This window comes from Drosophila guanche, unplaced genomic scaffold (assembly GCF_900245975.1).
Source record: "Drosophila guanche unplaced genomic scaffold, DGUA_6, whole genome shotgun sequence".
In the NCBI taxonomy this organism is placed as follows: Eukaryota; Metazoa; Arthropoda; class Insecta; order Diptera; family Drosophilidae; genus Drosophila; species Drosophila guanche.
In genome coordinates, this window is record NW_022995771.1 from 186,951 (window position 1) to 207,238 (window position 20,288).

Below are 20,288 nucleotides of genomic sequence, written 5' to 3' on the forward strand. Positions count from 1 at the left end.
GTCAGACTTGCTACCTTTCTTATGGAGAGGAATTATAAAGGATTCCTTCCAGATGGGGGGAAAGCTAGAAGAATGGATAGATAGAGTGAATAGTTTAAGCAAAGGTCCGCAGAGAGACTCGGCACAGTACCTGAGTACACAGCCGGGAACTCCGTCAGGGCCCGGTGAGAATACCGGCTTAACTAATTGAAGTTCATGAAGTAAGGAGCCTTCATTTAACAAAGGGCAGAAAATGCCATTCGACCTTGGTAAACTATATGGATACATATGACCTGGGTAGCTTTCCTGGGAATATGTGGTTTGAAAAAATTTTGCAAAAAGATCGGCGATTGCCTGATCATTGTTTGCCGACATATTCAAAAATGATAGCGAGGATGGATGTGCGGACGTTCTACGCTTACTGTTTACGAAGCTGTAAAACTGTTTAGGGTCCTTTGAAAAACGTATCCTGCATCGAAGGAGGTAGTTCCTATAGCATTGAGCATTAAGAACAGTGAAGTTTGACCGAGCTATTAAGTAATTAGAAAGAGAAGAGGGAGAACCAACTTCTTGAGCTTTTTTAAATAGTCTTGATTTTAGATTTTTTAGACTGGATAACTCTTTGGTGAACCAAGGAGGTTTCGCAGATCTAGTCGGACATGAAAGTGGGACACACGTGAAGAAATGTGAAGAAATGAATATGCAGTGGCTAAACCCACCCCGCCCCGCAGCTTATATTTGTTTTTTTTTTCACATTCTCTCATTTACACTCTGCTTCTGCTGTGTACGGCCCCTGCCTCTGACGCGAGTCTGCAGTGTGTGGGTCTAGGGAAGGGGAGCTAGCTAAAGGAGCGTGTTGGTGTGAGAAGTGTTGTAGATGTAGATGACAGATAAAGAAAAAATGTAAAATTTGACCAAACACCGCTAAGGTCCAGACTGAGTGCCGGGTATAAAAATTGTGACGCGCAATAAGCGTCTCACACGTCCCTTCTCGTTTTACTTTCGAGTCTGAAGCGCGCAACCCTCCTTTTTATAGCCAGAATTAAATTCATAATTTGCAGGGGCTTCCCCCCTCGCCTTCCGCCAGTTTTGTTTACTTGTTGCACATTCTTTCATTCCGTTTGTGTTTTAGTTTGTTTTTACCACATGTACAGTATACCCTAGTTACTCTTCGAGTACCAGGGTATAAAAATAGGCTTCCCCCATAACTCTTCCGGTAGTCCGGTAGGCAAGTGCTCCTCACTCCAATGTTCCATCTACCCCTCCCCACTGAAATTCCTCTCAGTCAAAAAACTGACATCCTTCCTTGTAGCCCAGCAAAATGCTCGCGGGGTACGTAGTGAGCTTAGTAAACTTTTTAGGGATAGTTTTCCATTTTCGTCCCACGTTATTGTGTTTACTGAATCTTGGTTAAAGCCATACATTCTTAGTCCCAAAGTATAGAATTTGAAGGAACACAATTTATAGGAATGGTTCTTCGTGTCGGCGTGGAGGAGGGGTCCTGATTCCACTCTCTGTTCACGTCGGAGCATTTCACAGTCAAGGTTTCACAAGACCTAGAATTCCTGTGTGTAAGACTGATTCTTCCCGGCCATTATAGTTATGTCGCTTGCTTAATATACGAGCATCACTTGTCCGCCTTAAAAACTGTTTCTACCTCGCTATCTGGTAAAGATATTGGTGATTTCAACTTACCAGGTACTGTTTTGTCTTCGGTTAACGAGTCTAACAAACTTGTGCCCTGTCCCTGTCCCTGTGCCCTGTTAGACCTGTCCCTGTCTCAAGTTGACCATGGGAAAAGTTCCATGGGTCGATTGCTTGATCTATGCTTTGTCTCGGATCCGACCAGAACGTTACTAACCCGAGCACTTCCGCTCACTATACGTGAAAACTGCTAACATCCTACTTTCGAAGTGTCGGTGGGTATTGGACATTCCGTATCGGATCAGGCTTTCTTAAAGCCGAGTTTACGAAGCTTAATAGCCTCATTAGGGATTTTGTTTGGTCCGCTCTGAACTTGACACACTTTTTGATTAGTGCCCAACTCTCCTGTGCGATTAGATCTGGGAAGCGTTCTTGGTTCACCAAAGGGTTATTCGGTCTAAAGAACTTAAAATCAAGACTATTTAAAAAATGTCCAGAAAATGCCTTCTCTTCTCGTTACGTAATAGCTTGTGTAAATTTATCCGCTCTTAATCCTCAAAGCCATAGGAACTACGTGTCTCGATGAAGGATACGTTGATCACATGACTCTAAACAGTTTTACAGCTTCGTAAACAGTAAGCGTAGAACGCCCATCCATCCCTGATATCATTTCTAAATACGTCGGCAAACAATAATCAGGCAATTGCCGATCAGGAAAGCTGTTCTGGTCCATACAGTATTTTCAGCCCTTCGTTAAATGAAAGCTCACTGCTCATGCTCTTCGATTAGCTGGCATTTTTACCGGTACTCAGGTACTGGGGTAAGGCTCTGTATCCGTCCATTCGCCATACTTTCCCCCCATCTGGAAGTAATCTTTTACAATTTCTTTCCATGAAAAAGGTAGCATATAAGTTATCCGCTATTCCTAAAATGTTTGAGAACATTTTAACTTGCAACATCTCTGCAAATCATTTATAACTTCAGCTCAGCGACGATCAACAACCAATAATCTTTTAGAGTTTACCTTTGTCATCAAAGCTCACTTGCAGGCGGATTTTATTTACACTGATTTCAGTAAGGCATTCGATTCTGTAAACTACTCTCTTCTTGCACAAAAGCTTGACCTTCTAGGGTTTCAGACTAATCTTTTGAGATGGCCTTTTAGCTACCTGTGTTCTGAGTCTCAAAGAATCCTCTTCAAAAACTCCTTATCTTCAGCTGTTATCGTAACTTCTGGAGTACCACAGGGTAGCCATATAGGCCCCTACTTTTCACACTCTTTATTATTTACCTGCCTTCTGTATTAACAAACTCTCGGGTACTTATGTATTACATTGGTTGTTGATCTTGGTGTTAAACTAGACCCCAAGTTATTTTTCGGAACACATTTCTACTATGGTAAATAAAGCCATGGTTATATAAAGAGGTGGTCAAATGAATTTGATGACCCCTATATAACGAAGACTCTCTTAAAAACGTTTTACTTTTTGCCGTGTATGGCTTCAACTGGAATGCAACTAAAGTAAAGAACTACGTTTTTGGGCACTGGTCCGTGCACAATGGTGACTTTGTTAATAAGCTGGTGTCATCGTCACATCTGTTCTCTTTTGAAGAAGATTCGTCTTAAGTCTTTCCGTCTACAGTGGTTTCGCCTCAGAAGTGGACAATAAAGTGTATTTGGGGAGTTGCATATTTGATAAATTATACTTTTTGATACGGGTCATATTTTGTATTTTTTTTACTTTTATAGATTGGGCGTCTCTATCCACAAGCGGTGTACTTTCCAATAAGGACGTTATATTTGACGTTAAAGATTGAGCAACGCGAGAAGCATAAATCTGCCGAACAAGCCGTCTCTGCTGGAAAAACATTAAGCTCAGTAAGTTATATTAATAAAGATACGAAATTAAACGGACGAGTACATTAAAAATACGACTATTATTAAGTATGTTGCTCAAAGAACAAAACAAACTTTTTCTGAAAGACCATTCTTACAAATGGTCTGATAATATTTATACCCGGTACACGAAGAGTAAATAGAGTATATTGTATGTACGCACAAAGTGGATGTATGTAGTTCGCAGAAGGAAACGTTTCCGACCCGATAAAGGATATATATTCTAGTATATACAGCCATGTTCGACTTGTTGAGCGCCTGGATCTCAGAGACTCTAATAGCTAGAGCTACCAAATTTTGCATCCACATAGACGTATGATCAAACTGTTACAAGTGTATTTAAAAATTACGCCGCGCCCCCTTCCACCCCCGCAAAAGGCGAACATCTGATGTATCCACAATTTTGAAGATAAAAGAAAACTAAAAACGCCATCCCGTAGGGGACGACCATATCTATCAGATCCCCGAACTTAGATCAGATGGGATCATTATACCCATAATGAAGAAATTCATTTCCAATGTCTACCCCTACTCTCTCCAGAAGCTTTTGTTATTTGTTGCACATTCTCTCATCCCACACTCTGCTTCGTGCAGTGAGTGGCTCTAGGGGAGGGAAGCGAGCTAAAAGAGCGTGTTTGGCGTAAAATGTGATGTAGATGACATATGTAGAAACAATTTAAAAAGTACAATTAAAACGAGTCTTTTATACCCGGAACTCAGTACTACATCTGCACCTTAGCGGTGTTTTGTCAAATTTTAAATTTTTTTCTTCATCTGTCATCTACATCTACAACACTTCTCACACCAACACGCTCCTATAGTTCGCTCCCCTTCCCTAGACCCACACACTGCAGACTCGCGGCAGAGTCCGAGTGAAGCAGAAGCAGAATGTGAATGAGAGAATGTGAAAAGAAAAACAAAATCTGCGGGACAGGGTGGGTTAAGCCACTGGAAATGACGGACAGACGGACAGACAGACAGACATGGCTCTATCGACTCGGCTATTGCCAAAATTAATACACCTGTACACAAAAAAAAGAGGTCCTGAGTTTTTAATTTCCAAATTATGTTAAAAATACTACACAAAAATCATATTTTTTGCATTTGAAAGCTTAATTTTTCTTAGACTGTAAACAAGGGCTCGGAACCCATGCAATTAACGATCCGTTTTTACGTTTGATGTGAAGGCGCACGCAAAACAGAACATTTCACTAGATTGGTATTGGTACGAATCACTGTATTACGCGTGTACGTGAACGGCTGCGCCTTGTACTATAGCCAATAGACAGGGCCGTGCCGAGCCCTGCTGCAAACCAAAACCATAAAGTTTATAGGTACTTTTTATACTCGGTACTCGAAGATTAAATAGGGTTTATTGTATTTGTGGGGGGAAACGATTGTATGTTACACACAGCAGGAAACATTTCCGACTCCATAAAGTATATGATTCTTGATCAGCATCAGTAGCCGAGTCGATAGAGCTACGTTTGTCTGTCCGTCTGTCTTGTTGAGCATCACAGACTATAAAAGCTAGAGCCACCAAATTTTGCATCCAGACTTCGTATGCTCACACTGTTACAAGTGTATTTCAAAAACGAGAAGGGACGTGTGTGACGCTTCTTACGCGTCACAACTTTTATACCCGGCACTCAGAACTACATCTAGATGTAGAAGACATCGCCAACCACTAGATATCGTTCACATTACAGAACACGTAGTAAAAAGCCTACTAAATAAAATGCATCAAAAAAATTGGATCAGTTAATCGTATTTTCCAATTTATGAGATATTTAAAACAGCAATAAAATTGGTACTTTTTCCCTGCACATTCTGTGAAATAATGACCGCTTGGTTTCACAGCAGATTTTTTGAAAGTGGCGCCATCTATGAACATTTCTTGTACGCAACTTTGATGGTCACTCTTTTTCTAATACAGAGCGTTAAAAACCGAGTCTTGGTTTTAGCTTTTAAAAATTAGCTTTTGGCCACTGTTTCCGCAACTCCTCGCAACCAGTTCAGAATCAAAATCTCGAAATAAAAAGACAGTGCTGCTGCTCGACCGAGTCGGAATTCAAATCAATTTAATCTCTTCTTCTTTTCAATTTCGATATTCACCTATTAAATGCATGTTCTTCCTCTTTCTCTATCGTATTCACATATTACATGTATGTTCTATAGCAACAAACTTCTGTGAGTATGTCGTAAATGCAACAATTCAATAGCCTTATACTACAAATTCATTTTACTTATACAAAATACTAATTGCTCCCGGCCATAAGCCCTTTGCGCTAATTTGGCGTAAACAGCCACCAAAACTGGTCATTGGGACAATAGTGCATCTGCACCTCAGCGGTGTTTTGTCAAATTTTAAATTTTCTGTTCATCTGTCATCTACATCTACAACACTTCTCACACCAACACGCTCGACGCCCTTCCCTAGACCCACATACTGCTGACTTGCGGCAGAGGAGGAAACAGCGCCCTCACACAAAAAAAAAACAAATAAGCTGCGGGACGGGGTGGGTTTAAAGTCGGAAGAGTCAGCGCCAGGGGGAGGGCAGAGGCAGGGGCCGAGTGAAGCAGAAGCAGAGTGTGAATGAGAGAATGTAAAAAGAGCAAGAAAAGCTGCGGGACAGGGTGGGTTTAGCCACTGGAAATTAATTTCTCCATTGTGGCTATAATAATTATCCGATCGGATCCCAATTTGGTGATCTGATAGATATTGCCTCTTCAAAACTGTAGATTTGGGAGGTTTTCGCCCTTTTGCGGGGGCGGAAGGGGGCGTGGCTCATTTTTAAAATACACTGGTTTCAGTGTGAGCATACAGCAGTCCGGATCCAAAATTTGGTGGCTCTAGCTCTTATAGTCTCTGAGAACTAGCCGACAAACAAGACGGACAGACGGTCAGACAGACATGGCTCTATCGACTCGGCTATTGATGCTGATCAAGAATATATATACTTTGAGTACCGGGTATAATAAGCCCCGCCCTCTTCCCCGCAAATCTGTGGTATTCACAATATTGAAGATACGAGAAAACTAAAAACGCCATTCCGTTGGGAAGGACTATTTCTATCAGATCACCGAATTGGTGAAAGAATGAAAAAATTAATTTGCAGTGGCAAAACCCACCCCGTTCCCCAGCTTTTTTTTTTGTTTTTTGCACATTTTCTCATTCACACTCTGCTTCTGCCGTGGCGTTCGAGGCCGCCTCTGCCTTTGCCGTGCCTCTGCTGGCCTTTTCAGTGTGGGACGCTAGGGAAGGGGGGTGAGCTAAAGGAGCGTGTTGGCGTGAGAAGTGATGTGGATGTGGATTTCAGATGAAGAACAAATTTAAAATTTAAAAACAACCGTTAAGGTACAGATGTTGTACTGAGTACCGGGTATGAAAGTTGTGACGCGTAAGAAGCTTTTCACAAGTCCCTTTTCGTTGTAGATGCGTTTATCAGCTTTTTAGAATAGCAAAAAATTACAAACAGATGGGACATACAAAAGTTGTGTGAAAAAACCGAACCGCTACCTCTAAAAAAAATTATTAAAACGAGAAGGGACGTGTGAGACGTTTCTTACGCTTCACAACTTTTATACCCTTTTACTCAGTAAGTCATCTGTCCCATTTTGTTATACCCGGTACTCCTTTTGTGTATTACATGCGTCCACTTTTCCCCACAAATAAAATATACCCTATTTACTCTTCGAATACCGGGTATAAAAAAGTTCTGCCATAAAAAAACCATAATTCATTCAAAAATTTTAAGGCCCAAAATCTTTCAGTAAATGTTGGTTGGTTCCTTGAGGAAAATAAAAGTACGGTTTTGTTATTGGTTTTTGGTTATTGGTATATCAAGTCTATATACAAAGTCTCTCATAATGCCTTAATAGCAGCATCATTTAGTTTAGCAAGTGTGTTGATTGTATATTACCTAGATGACCATCCGTCCTTAAAACAGACTGAGATACTTGTTAATAAGATTGGCTTCAGTAAGCGTGGCAGAAGCCTGAGAGGTTAATGCAAATAACCAGCAAGTAAACCAGCTGGGACTGGGACGTCAGGGAAAGGGAGCTGGCATCCAGAAATTTGTTATTATACCCTATACTCGAAGGGTAAATAGGGTATATTGTATTTGTGGTCGGAGCAATGTGCGTAACGCACGGAAGGAAAGTATCAATATCAGAGTCGATTACTGTCTGTCTGACTGTCTTCGTTCTTTCCTCCTTTCTGCTTGACGCCTAGTTCTAAGAGACTATGAAGCTAAAATTCAACTTTGCACCCAGACTGCTGTGTTATCACACTAAATCAAGCCCATTTTGCAATTTCGCATAGTTTTTCTACGCCCCCTTTACCACCACGAAGGACTAAAGTCTGTAGCACCTAAAATTAAGAAAATACGAAAATAATTAGTTTATTACTTGAGTTGGGTTAAAAAAAGAAGCACTTACTCTAAAAAAAAGCGTTAAAAACAAAACCAGATTTTAAAAATTCTTAAAAATAAAAATTATGCCAACGAAAAAAAAATGAATTGAAACCATTCCTAAGTGTCATTCATATCTTTCATAAAAAGTTGATGTGGATCGAATCGGTAAATGACAGATGGGCCAAAAACAATGTAAAATGTAATATTCGAAACATTAAAAAGCTTTCCATAGAATAAGCGCGTCTTCTCCTCCTTTTAATATCATAATATCAATATAATAATAATAATATAAATAATACAAACAAAAATTTTTATTTGTTTTTATTTATTTAGAATTTGGAAAGCATTTCGGCGAGTTGCAGTCGAGGTAATCAAGGCACTACTTCTTCAGTTAACCCAATTAAAGCAACACCCCCTATGTGGCGATGCTCCAAGGTAATGCAATTACAACGAGAAGTGCATCCAACAATTCTAAGTTCTTTGGAAGGAATTGTAGACCAAATGGTTTGGTTTCGTGAGAGTTGGACCGAAGAGGTTCTTCGACAACTACGTCAAGGTTTAATTAAGTGCTATGCTATAGCATTTGAGAATAGAAATACAGTTGTTAATGCAACTATAACCCCCCATACCTTACATTTCGTTAAAAAGCTAGGATCAACATTTGGCATTGGTATTGAAAATGTCCCGGGCTCTGTAACATCATCCATATCTAACTCTGCCGCCTCAGAATCTCTAGCACGGCGGGCACAAGTAACTTTTCAGGATCCGGTATTTCAGAAAATGAAGGAACAATTTACGAATGATTTTGATTTTTCGAAACCCGGCGCTATGAAATTGCACAATTTAATAACTAAATTAAAAACGTGGATTAAGGTTTTGGAAACCAAGGTTAAAAAATTACCGACTTCGTTTTTAATAGAAGACAAGTGTAGATTTTTATCAAATTTTAGCCAGAAAACCGCTGAAGTCGAACTTCCTGGAGAGTTATTGATTCCTTCATCATCTCATTATTATGTCAGAATCGCAAGATTTATGCCGCGTGTAGAAATAGTTCAAAAAAACAATACTGCTGCACGAAGATTATATATCAGAGGCACAAATGGGAAAATCTATCCTTATCTAGTAGTCCTGGATTCTGGACTCGGGGATGCTCGACGTGAAGAACGAGTATTGCAATTAAAGCGAATGTTAAATTACTACCTAGAGAAGCAAAAAGAGACAAGCCGGCGTTTTTTAAATATAACAGTACCTCGTGTTGTCCCAATATCGCCACAGATGCGATTGGCTGAAGATAATCCAAATAGTGTTTCACTGATAAAAATCTTTAAGAAATGCTGTCATAAAATGAAAATAGACTATGATATGCCGATTGTTAAATATTATGAGCGCCTTTCTGAAGTCCAGGCTAGAGGAACTCAAACGACACATACAATTTTGAGAGAAATATTCTCAGAAATTCAATTGACTATGGTCCCGAAGACTTTACTTAAAGATTGGGCATTGAAGACATTTGCGGCAGCTACGGACTTTTGGCATTTTAGAAAAATGGTAAGATGCTACTCTAAAACTCATTTTGTATACATTTAAAATAGGTCTTTCCAATTTTAATGGTTTAAAAATTGTATATTATGTTAAAAAATGCTTCAAATTATTTTAAAAGTTCGGTTGTCATCATAAGTTTGTAAGTATATGTAAAGAGTAAATATGTACATATGAACGTATCACATAGTGATTAGAAAGTGTATTTGCCAACCATTCATCTAAAGCCGGGTATCCAGCACCGTGGAAATAAAACTTTCCTTTTAAACTTCATAAAGACGGGTTTCCAGAACCGCGGAATTTTTTTTTTGGTTTGTTGAGTACCCAAAAACGTAAACGAAAACCGCAGATTCTTATCGATATATCGATTTGAAGAGCGTGTGCGGACTGAGATAACAGCTAATAAACAACTCAGGAATATATGGTTGACAATTATTCCTGGAGTAAAAAGTGGAAATGGAGAAAAACTGCGCGTAAAACCAAAAGACGAGACGAAAAAGATAGAAATCTATAAAAGAATTGTTTATTATTTGCGCTTTTTTGGCAATATTGTCCGACGCAATAAAGTATCATACCATAAAGTATGATCATCTTCAACAGCAGAGTCTATTTCTGTCTGTCTGTCCGTCTGTACGTCCTATTGAACGCTCCGAGATCATAAGAGCTAGAACAACTAAGTTTTGCATCCAGACTTCGGTAAAATCACAATGTCACAAGTGTATTTTAAAACTTTGCCCCTTCTGCATTACAATTGGCTAACATCTCTCATATGCACACTTCTGAAGATAAGAGAAAACTAAAAACTCAGCGGCTCAGATTATTATAGCCAGAATGTATAAATTAATTTGCAGCGGTTACCCCTACCCCGTCCAGCATATTTGCTTAAGCTTGTTAATGTTGTCAATCTTTCTCGCTCGCACACTGCCTCATTCAGTGTGCGGCCCTGGGGGAGGGTTGGTAGCTAAAAGGGCGTGGTGTGAGAAATAATGTAGATGTAGATGACAGGTGTAGAACAAATTTAAAATGGAAAATATGAAAAAATTAACAAAAAAAATGTAAATACGTATGTGAGCACATATTAAAGAACTGGAGACTGCTGGAGGCAAGCACCTCAAAAAATCCTGGCACGAACGTAACTAAAACAGGCTGACGAATCAGCTGTATTTTGTAAAAAGTGGCATTTTTCAATTTCAACTGAAAATAAAAATGAAAAAAAAAGAGCTGGTCATTGCATTGAGAATGCATTTGGGATTTGCCAATAATGCACACGGTTCGCTAAAATTCCATTATTGCCAAAAGAGCGCAAATAATAAAGAACTATTTTATTAATTTCAGTCAAGTGATTTTATTTTTAAGAAGTTCATAGAAGTATTTTTCCCTCCGACTATCTATTTCGACTCTCTTTTACGTTTTTGCGCACAGTTGTTTCTTCTATTTTCCACTTTTCACTCCAGGATTAATTGTCAAGCAATTATTCCCGTAGTGTCTAGCAGCTGTTCGCTCAGTCCACACAGACTCTCTATTTCGATATATCGATCAGAAAACACAGACAAAAAATTCCTGGAGCAGTTTTTATACCCGGTACTCAAAGAGTAAATAGGGTATATTGTATTTGTGCGAATAACGGTTGTATGTAACGCACAGAAGGAAGCGTTTCCGACCCCATAAAGTATATATATATTCTTGATCAGCATCAATAGCCGAGTCGATAGAGCCATGTCTGCCCCTTCCCCTTCCGCCCCCGCAAAAGGGCGAAAACCCCCCAAATCTACAGTTTTAAAGATACACGAAAACGTCATTCCGTAGGAAATGGCCATATCTATCAGATCACCAAATTGGGATCCGATCGGATCATTATTATAGCCACAATGGAGAAATTAATTTCCAGTGGCTAAACCCACCCTGTCCCGCAACTTTTGTTGCTCTTTTTACATTCTCTCATTCACACTCTGCTTCTGCTTCACTCGGCCCCTGCCTCTGCCCTCCCCCTGGCGTTGACTCTTCCGACTTTTAACCAAGACTCGGTTTTTAACGCTCTGTATTAGAAAAAGAGTGACCATCAAAGTTGCGTACAAGAAATTTTCATAGATGGCGCCCCTTCGAAAAATTTGCTGTGAAACCTATCGGTCCAAGAATGTACCAATTTTATTGCTGTTTTAAATATCTCATAAATTGGAAAATATTAACTGATCCAATTTGTTTGATGCATTTTATTTAGTAGGCTTTTACTACGTGTTCTGTAATGTGAACGATATCTAGTGGTTGGCGATGTCTTCTACATCTAGATGTAGTCCTGAGTGCCGGGTATAAAAGTTGTGACGCGTAAGAAGCGTCTCAAACGTCCCTTCTCGTTTTTATATGAAGTTTGTATATAAAGACAAGAATTTTTATTTTCCTCGGTGCTGGATACCAGGCTTAAGGTTACACTAAGCTTTCATACATACATACATGCTTACGAATGTAAATAATGCATATGTACATTCTATGTACATGTCTACTGACTGAGTACCGGGTATATAAGTTGTGTCGCGTACGAAGCGCCTCATACTCGTTTAGTATATACGAGCGCGGTTCAAAACGTTCCTCCTCGTTTATCAAGTAAAACATCACAAAAATATTTGGAAATGAAGCACGATAGCAAAAATCCGATTATAAAATCTTAAACGGACTTTCAGATTTTTAGTGTAAAGACAACTTATTGGAAAAAAAAAGTGTTTTCTTTAAAAAACCTAAAAATAAATACATTTAACTGGGGAAAACTAATGAAAAAGCTATAAAAAAAGTGGCCCGTATATCGAACTTATGTAATGATGCCCGAAAACTAAACATTTTACGAATAGAGGAAAATGTTCTAAAACCAGTCTAAAATTCATGAAATGTCAGAGTATGATTTATTTTAAAGCTTAATTATGGGACATCAATTAAATTATTCTTTTATATTGTATTTTTAGCTTACGCTGCAACTGGCACTGTCTTATCTATGTGAACACGCGTTAAATTTAACACGCCTCAATGCTGATATGATATACCTTCATCAGGACTCTGGACTCATGAACATTTCATATTTTAAGTTCGATGTCAATGATGACAAATGTCAGTTTAATCAACATAGACCAGTTCCTTTCAGACTTACTCCGAATATTGGAGAGTTTATCACAAATTTTGGAATTTCGGGACCTTTGTCAGCAGCGATTGTGGCTACAGCTCGTTGTTTCATACAACCAAATTATAAGCTTAGCTCGATATTACAAACTATTCTGAGAGATGAAATAATTGCTTTACAAAAAAAAGTCTTTCGAGAATGTAAATTAGTTGATGGATCAGAAGAGCGTCGTTCCGAAAGTAACAATATGGAATATACGGTTAACGTCGTTAACTCAGCGGTGGATGTTATTCTGATGCGATTTAATAAAATTTCATATTTTGATAGCATTGAAATTAAGAAAATATCTATGTTAATCCAATCTGCCACAAATATAGATAATCTCTGTCGCATGGATCCAGCCTGGCATCCCTGGTTGTAATCCATGTATTGTAAACCTCCATATTCTTATAAGATTATTCTCTTCTCTTATTAAATTCTATATTTTAATCCGGTAATATATGAGCCAAACAGAAAAGCGTCACATCTACACGAAACATTTTCTTTTAATCCAGAAACTGTTGAAAGAATATCTCTCACAGAAAATATATAATCAGAGATTTAAGTATATAATTTAAGCATAGATTTTAAAGAGCATTGCGGTTTTTGTAAACATGTACGAAGCGTGAATAAATAAAATATATAACATTCTTGTGTAACGGTGTTTGTGTTTAGAATCCTTCCAAACGACTAGTTCTATATTAAGTTAGAATGCGTGTGTGTGTTATAGTGAACAATGAGAACGTTACTCTATTCTAAAGAATAATTTAATAATAATACGAAATAGTAGTTCAATTACGTAAAACCGAATACCAAGATCACCGAGGTGAACGAACTCCACAACGTGTTACAATACCGGCTAGCAACCAATGGGTACATTGTATTTGTGGGGAAATAGGATGTAAGTAACGCAGAGAAGGAAACGTTTCCGACCCCATGCAGGATATATATTCTTGATCAGCATCAATAGCCGAGTCGATATAGCCATTTCTGTCTGCCCATTCGTCCGTCCCTCTGTCCGTCCTTAGAAGCGACTAGTACCACTAAGCAAACAACTTATAGAGTGGCTTAAAACTGGATGCATAATCAGTATAGGGGATTGGGTCCCAGTGCCTTCGGCTCTTGGTGAGAGAGCCTTCGGCTGAGAGAGTTTGGCATCTGGCTCTCTTGAGCACTGAACGCACAGCGACTCGCAAAAAAAAAAGTTTTGTTTTTTCCTTTTCAAGTCTGCTTTTTAATTTCATATGTCTGGTGACACATACATAAATGATGGCAATGCGTGTATCTATTCTCGACTTCATATGCGTTTTCAGTTAATACAGTTAGAAAGAATGGGATAAACGGTTTTAAACGTCTAAATATGTACATATACAAATAATGAATAACGGCAATTGACTTGGCGTTAAAAATATTTTCCATTAGAGTATTCAGCATACACTGTGTGAACAAACACTGTATGCTCACACTGTTAAAAGTGTATTTCAAAATTTTGCCCCACCCCCTTCCGATCCATAAAAGGCAGAAAACTCCCACAGCCACAATTTTGAAGGTAGGAGAAAACTAAACTAATGCAATCTCGTATGGAATGACCATATCTATCAGATCACCGAAATGGGATCATATAGGATCATTATTATAGCCAGAATGAAGAAATTAATTTTGCAGTGGCTAAACCCACCCCATCCAGCAGCTTTTGTTGTTTTTTTCACATTCTCTCATTCAAACTCTGCTTCTGCAGTGTGCGGCCTCTACCTCTGCCTCTGCCATAAATCTGCAGTGTGTGGCTCTAGGGAAGAGGCCGAGCTAAAGGAGCGTGTTGGCGTGAGAAGTGTTGTAGATGTAGATGACAGATGAAGAAAAAATGTAAAATTTTACAAAAATCCGCTAAGGTACAGATGTAGTACTGAGTGCAGGATACAAAACTTGTGACGCGTACGAAGCGTCTCACACGTCCCTTCTCGTTTTAATATAGGGTCCGCCCAAAGACAATTTAAGAACTTATTCTTATCCTCTTAATGGATACGATTTTTTTGCACACGAATTTTTCTGCATGGCTCTTTGCTATCTGTTTGTATTATAGAATATCTTCGATATACAACATATGTACATACGTACGTATTTAAATACACGTTAAATATTTCATACATAAGTTAACCTGCGAGGAAATGTTAGTAGGGTATGCATCGTGCGTCATGGCACTAGGCATATTTTGTTGAAGTACATAGGTATGCGTATGCTTACATGCAAGTTAACAAAGGAAAAGTCCAACAATCCAATACATAAAACCATATCCTGCCTAAAAGATTTCTAGTTCTCAAAAACTACAATGGCCCCACCCTTCGACGTTTTGCCTGCGAGAATGATGACAACCCGTCTTTATTGTTCTCAACTCCCACCAACGGTCACTGCTGCCGAATTGTTGATGCCGACCTCTGCTGTTTTTTACCCCACCACCGGTAATCGAAGGCGATTTCCTGCTGCCGGTCAACGATGCGCTCCTCTACCGCTGCTGAAATTATTCTGCCTCAGTCAACCATAGGTTACCTCTTTATACCCGGTACTCGAAGAGTAAATAGGGTATATTGTATTTGTGCACACAGAAGGAATCGTTTCTGACCCCATAAAGTATATATATTCTTGATCAGCATCAATAGCCGAGTCGATTGAGCCATGTCTGTCTGTCCGTCTGTCCGTCCGTCCGTCCGTCTTGTTGAGCGCCTGGATATCAAATACCATTAAAGCTAGAGCCACAAAATTTTGCATTCAGATTTCTGTACGGATTTCATTCGAAGGGAGCTGCTCGTAGGAGCAACATCTAGGAGAGAAAGTGAAAAAAAACCTTCGGAAAGAAAAGTAAATTTTTGAGCCTTAGTTGCCAACATTCAGTTCGTAAATATAAAGCAAAAGTACTATTAACAGTTATTCGATTCACAAAACAAAAGCAAACAAAACAGTGGTTACTGATAAGCAATAACAAAGTGTTGTTGTTATTATGAACGACGACGAAGACGACACATCGGTTTGGAACTGGCAGAGAGTAAAATCGAAGTCAAAGGCAATCAAGACAAAACCAAGCCTCTCCTATTCTACTAAAGAAAAAAATCGCTCTGGACTTAGCACCCAGAACCAGCTCCAATCAATTTGCCCTCCTAAGCGACAGCACTCCTAATAACGGAAATGAAGACGAAAACGAAGCACTGCACATGATAACTGAAGATAACTTAAATGAATCTGCCAAGCCGCCACCTATATTCTTATCTGAAGTCAGTGATATAAAAGAAATGCTGGTTTACCTCGAGACTACAATTAAAAAAGAGCTTTTCTTTTATAAAGTACAACGCGATGGTCATGTGAGATACAGGAAACTTGTTAACTCTTACTAAAGATTTTGTCTAATTTCACACATACCAACTTAAACATGAGAGGGCATTCAGAGTTGTTATTAAGAATTTGCACTTCTCAACGGATATCGACATAATCAAACAAGATGTGGAGTCCAAAGGTCACGCTGTTAGAAACATTAGTAATATTAAAAGTCGTGTAACCAAAGAGCCATTGAATTTGTTCTACTTAGACATTGAGCCCAACAATAAGAACTTAGATATATACAAAGTTAAACTCATTGGTAACGCAGTTGTTAATATAGAACCACCCCGTAAAAACAAAGAAATCGTTCAGTGTTATCGTTGCCAGGAATTTGGACACACAAAGTCATATTGTGCCAAATCTCACAGATGTGTGAAATGCTCTCTTAACCATCCCAGCAACGTTTGCCTAAAAGATAAAGAGCAACCAGCAAAATGTGCCAACTGCAACGAAGATCATGCTGCTAGTTAAAAAGGGTGTAAAGTCTATCAGGCTCTTATATAAAAAAAAAGTAAGCGGACGCAACCACCAGAGAAACACCAAAGATGACAATAATAAAAATGATAATTCGACCCAACAACCCAAAGATTACCAATCATACGCTCAATTTGCTGCAGGAAATAGTACATCGAACAAGTCTCTAGAAAGAATAGAACAGCTTCTAGAAAAACAATCCCAACTTACCAATAATTTACTTAACATGATAATGTTACTTGTAAATAAGCTATGCAAATAAATCTAAACTTAGGAATATGGAATGAAAATGGGCTTTCCAACCATGTAAATGAAATAGCTTTATTTTTAAAAACGAGTGCCATTGACGTCATGCTTATTTCAGAAACACACTTCACTAGCAAATCTTTTTTTAAAGTTATTGGATACGACACAATAAGAGCTGACCATCCATCAGATAGAGCTCATGGAGGTGCTTCAATTATTGCCAAGCAGGGCCTTAAATTTCAAATCATGGACAGTACTAGGGAAAACGCTATGCAGCATGCCACAATTCAGATAAAATGTATGCACGCAGATGTATCAATAACAGCGATTTATCTCCCACCAAGATTCACAATAAAAGAACTCGATTTTCAAAACTTTTTCCAAGGAATGGGAACAAAGTTTATCGTGGGAGGCAACTTCAATGCCAAACATCCATGGTGGGGATCCAGATTAACTAACCCGAAGGGATCGGATTTATACAAATGCATACGAAACAATAACATAACGACTTTGTCAACTGATGTGCCCACATACTGGCTAACTGATAGTCGAAAAATTCCAGATTTGATTGATTTCGTAGTATTCTCTGGAATCCCACAATCACACATGCGAGTAATGGAGAGCTTTGACCATAACTCAGATCATTCTCCAATAATAGCAACTTACAGCACAATAGCCCATATGTTGGAAAAGCTATAGACTCAGCTATAAGCCTGGACATTTCGTTAAAAGCCGAAGAGGAGATAGACTATGCTGTCGAGCTTTTCACAAATGCAATTCATAATGCGAGCTACAGAAACACGAATCATGTTCTTAATCATCAACTACCAAACCAATGTACCTTTCAACCGAACTTCGACAAAAAATACAAAATAAAACAATCTGAGAAAACGCTAGCAAGTAACTCACTACTCTGCTGACAAAAGATTGTATAACAAGGCTGCATCTGAGCTTAGACAACTGCTGGCGAACTTACGCAATGAATCTCTGCTGCGTATCTGAGAAACTTAGACCCTAATTCCAGCAGCAATGAATACAACCTATGGAGGGCGACTAAATACCTAAAGAAACCAGCTAAAAGAAACATAAATATTCGCAAAAGCAACGGAACTTGGTATAGGTCTAATAATGAACAAGCGGAAGCATTTGCACAACATCTGCACTTTGTGTTTCAGCCAAACGATATAAATAATTATATAACAGAGACTGAAGTAGAAAAATTCCTTGAGTCACTCTGCCAAATGAGCTTGCCTATTAAAAGCATCAAATATGAAGAAGTTGTGACAGAAATCAAATGCTTGAACAATAAAAAAGCACCAGGCCCTGATCAAATAGACGGTATAACCTTAAAAATTTTACCACCAAAATGCATTCGGTTTCTCACTCTTATATTTAACGCGATTCTCAGACTAGACCACTTTCCAAGTCAATGGAAATGTGCAGAGATCGTTATGATCCTAAAGCCAAACAAAATAGAAACGGAATTGACGGTATGATGTCAATTAGTCCCATTAGTATGTTGACAATATTCTCGAAAGTGTTTGAAAAAATACTATTGAAGAGAATTTTGCCAATTTTGGACGAACTTTCCATTATTCCTGAATACCAATTCGGATTCAGGAGGGGTCACGGGACCCCTGAGCAATGTCACAGGGTTATTAATGATATAGTTTCGGCATTTGAAAACAAAAAATATTTCTGTATGCTCTGTTCCAAAGTTAGCCACTCCCCCTTCCGCCCCCGCAAAAGGTCGAAAACCTCCCATATCTACAATTTGTAATATAAAAGAAAACTAAAAACGCATTGCGAAGGGAATGTCCATATCTACCAGGTCACCAAATTGGGATGCAGTGGCTAAACCCACGCTGTCCCGCATCTTTTGTTGTTCTTTTCACATTCTCTCATTCACACTCTGCTTCTGCTTCCCTCGGCCCCTGCCTCTGCCCTCCTTCTGCCGATGCCTCTACCTACTTTTAACCCACCCCGTCCCTCAGCTTATATGTTTTTTTTTTGTGTGCGGTCACTGCCTCTGCCGCGAGTCTGCAGTATGTGGGTCTAGGGAAGAGCGGCGATCTAACGGAGCGAGTGCTGTGAGAAGTGTTGTAGATGTAGATGACAGATGAAGAAAAAATTTAAAAAATTTGTTTGACAAACCACCGCTAAGGTGGTAGATGTAGTACTGAGTGCCGGGTATAAAAGTTGTGACGCGTAAACTAGCGAGGTAAACTAGCATTCCTTTTATATCACTGACTTCAGATAAGAATATAGGTGGCGGCTTGGCAGATTCATTTAAGTTATCTTAAATCTTAAATCACTGCTTCGTTTTCGTCTTCATTTCCGTTATTTGGCGTGCTGTCGCTTAGGAGGGCATATTGATTGTAGCTGGTGCTGGGTGCTAAGTCCAGAGCGATTTTTTTCTTTAGTAGAATAGGAGAGGCTTGGTTTTGTCTCTTGAATGCCATTGACTTCGATTTTACTCTCTGCCAGTTCCAAACCGTTGTGTCGTCTTCTTCGTCGTTCATGATAGGTTAGGTTAGGTTGAGGCGGTCGCCGGGACTTCACAATCCCGACACACCTATGCCGGTTTCGGCACGTTGTGATTCCGCTTGGATCTTCTCCTCCCGTTTGTCAGGGTGTCAGCAGTGCTCCCATCCAGATGCTCTCACAAAGTTTGCTATCTTCCTGGGGCCTATAGTAGCCATTTCTGAAATGTCGTTAAGAAAAGTTGAGCCCAGATATTTTAAGCTCCTTCTACTGAGAGCCGGGCAGGAGCAGAACAGATGTTCTACTGTCTCCTCCTCGTCCTCGTCTCTACAGCTAGTTGTAGGGGGCACCCAGCCTATTCGCATGGTTGCCTATTAGCCAGTGCCCTGTAAGAGAGCGAATGACTATGCTGCACCTATGTCTGCTTTGTTTGCATAGTTCAGCGGTGCGTTTTTTCGAGATGTTTGGCCACGTTTGTCGGGTGATGTGACATCTTGGGACCATTTTCCATCTGTGGCTTGTTTGCAGGGTATAGTACTCCTTTATTTTGAGCTTGCAAGTGGCCATTGGCATACGTATTTCCTCCTTATCTTGATTAAAGTGAAGTGTAGTGCCGGATCTGGCCAACTCGTCTGCTATGCAGTTGCCTTCAATGTCCTGGTGTCCCGGGACCCATATTAGGCTAATAACATATTGCCTTGCCATCTCGTGTAGAGATTTGCGACAATTTGCCACTGTGGTCGAATTCGACGAAATCGCGTTTAGCGATTTTAGTGCCGCCTGGCTGTCACTATAGATGTTGAGGTGAGTAGCCGCAACTGAAATCTCTTGAAGGCATCTTAGCGCTTCATTTACAGCAATGACTTCCGCTTGGAAGACACTGTAATGATCTGGAAGGCGGAATGAGTATCTTATGTTTAGTTGCTCAGAGTAAATTCATCCGCCAACTTTATTTTATAATTTGGATCCATCTGTAAAGATGTTTATGGCCCCCTTTGGACCAGGTGGCCCCTCGAGCTATTCCTCTCTGCGGGGGATAAAAGACTCGAAGGGGGGTGCTGTGTACTCCCTGGGAACACAATAGTCCGTTATGTAAGGTACT

At 39.4% G+C, this 20,288-nt stretch overlaps 1 protein-coding gene across 3 annotated transcripts in view; it reads left to right on the top strand.

Moving 5' to 3' along the window:
* LOC117591308 (transcription-associated protein 1) overlaps positions 1-13,275 on the top strand; it is a 74,521-nt gene extending 61,246 nt beyond the window's left edge. For all 3 annotated transcript variants that reach the window (XM_034284512.1, XM_034284514.1, XM_034284513.1), the window contains exons 19-21: positions 3,374-3,502; positions 8,269-9,483; positions 12,426-13,275. In XM_034284512.1, coding sequence (XP_034140403.1) covers positions 3,374-3,502; positions 8,269-9,483; positions 12,426-12,998 — 1,917 coding nt within the window. In that variant the 3' untranslated portion in view covers positions 12,999-13,275. The remainder of the gene's footprint in view (positions 1-3,373; positions 3,503-8,268; positions 9,484-12,425) is intronic.
* The last annotated feature ends 7,013 nt before the right edge of the window (positions 13,276-20,288 follow it).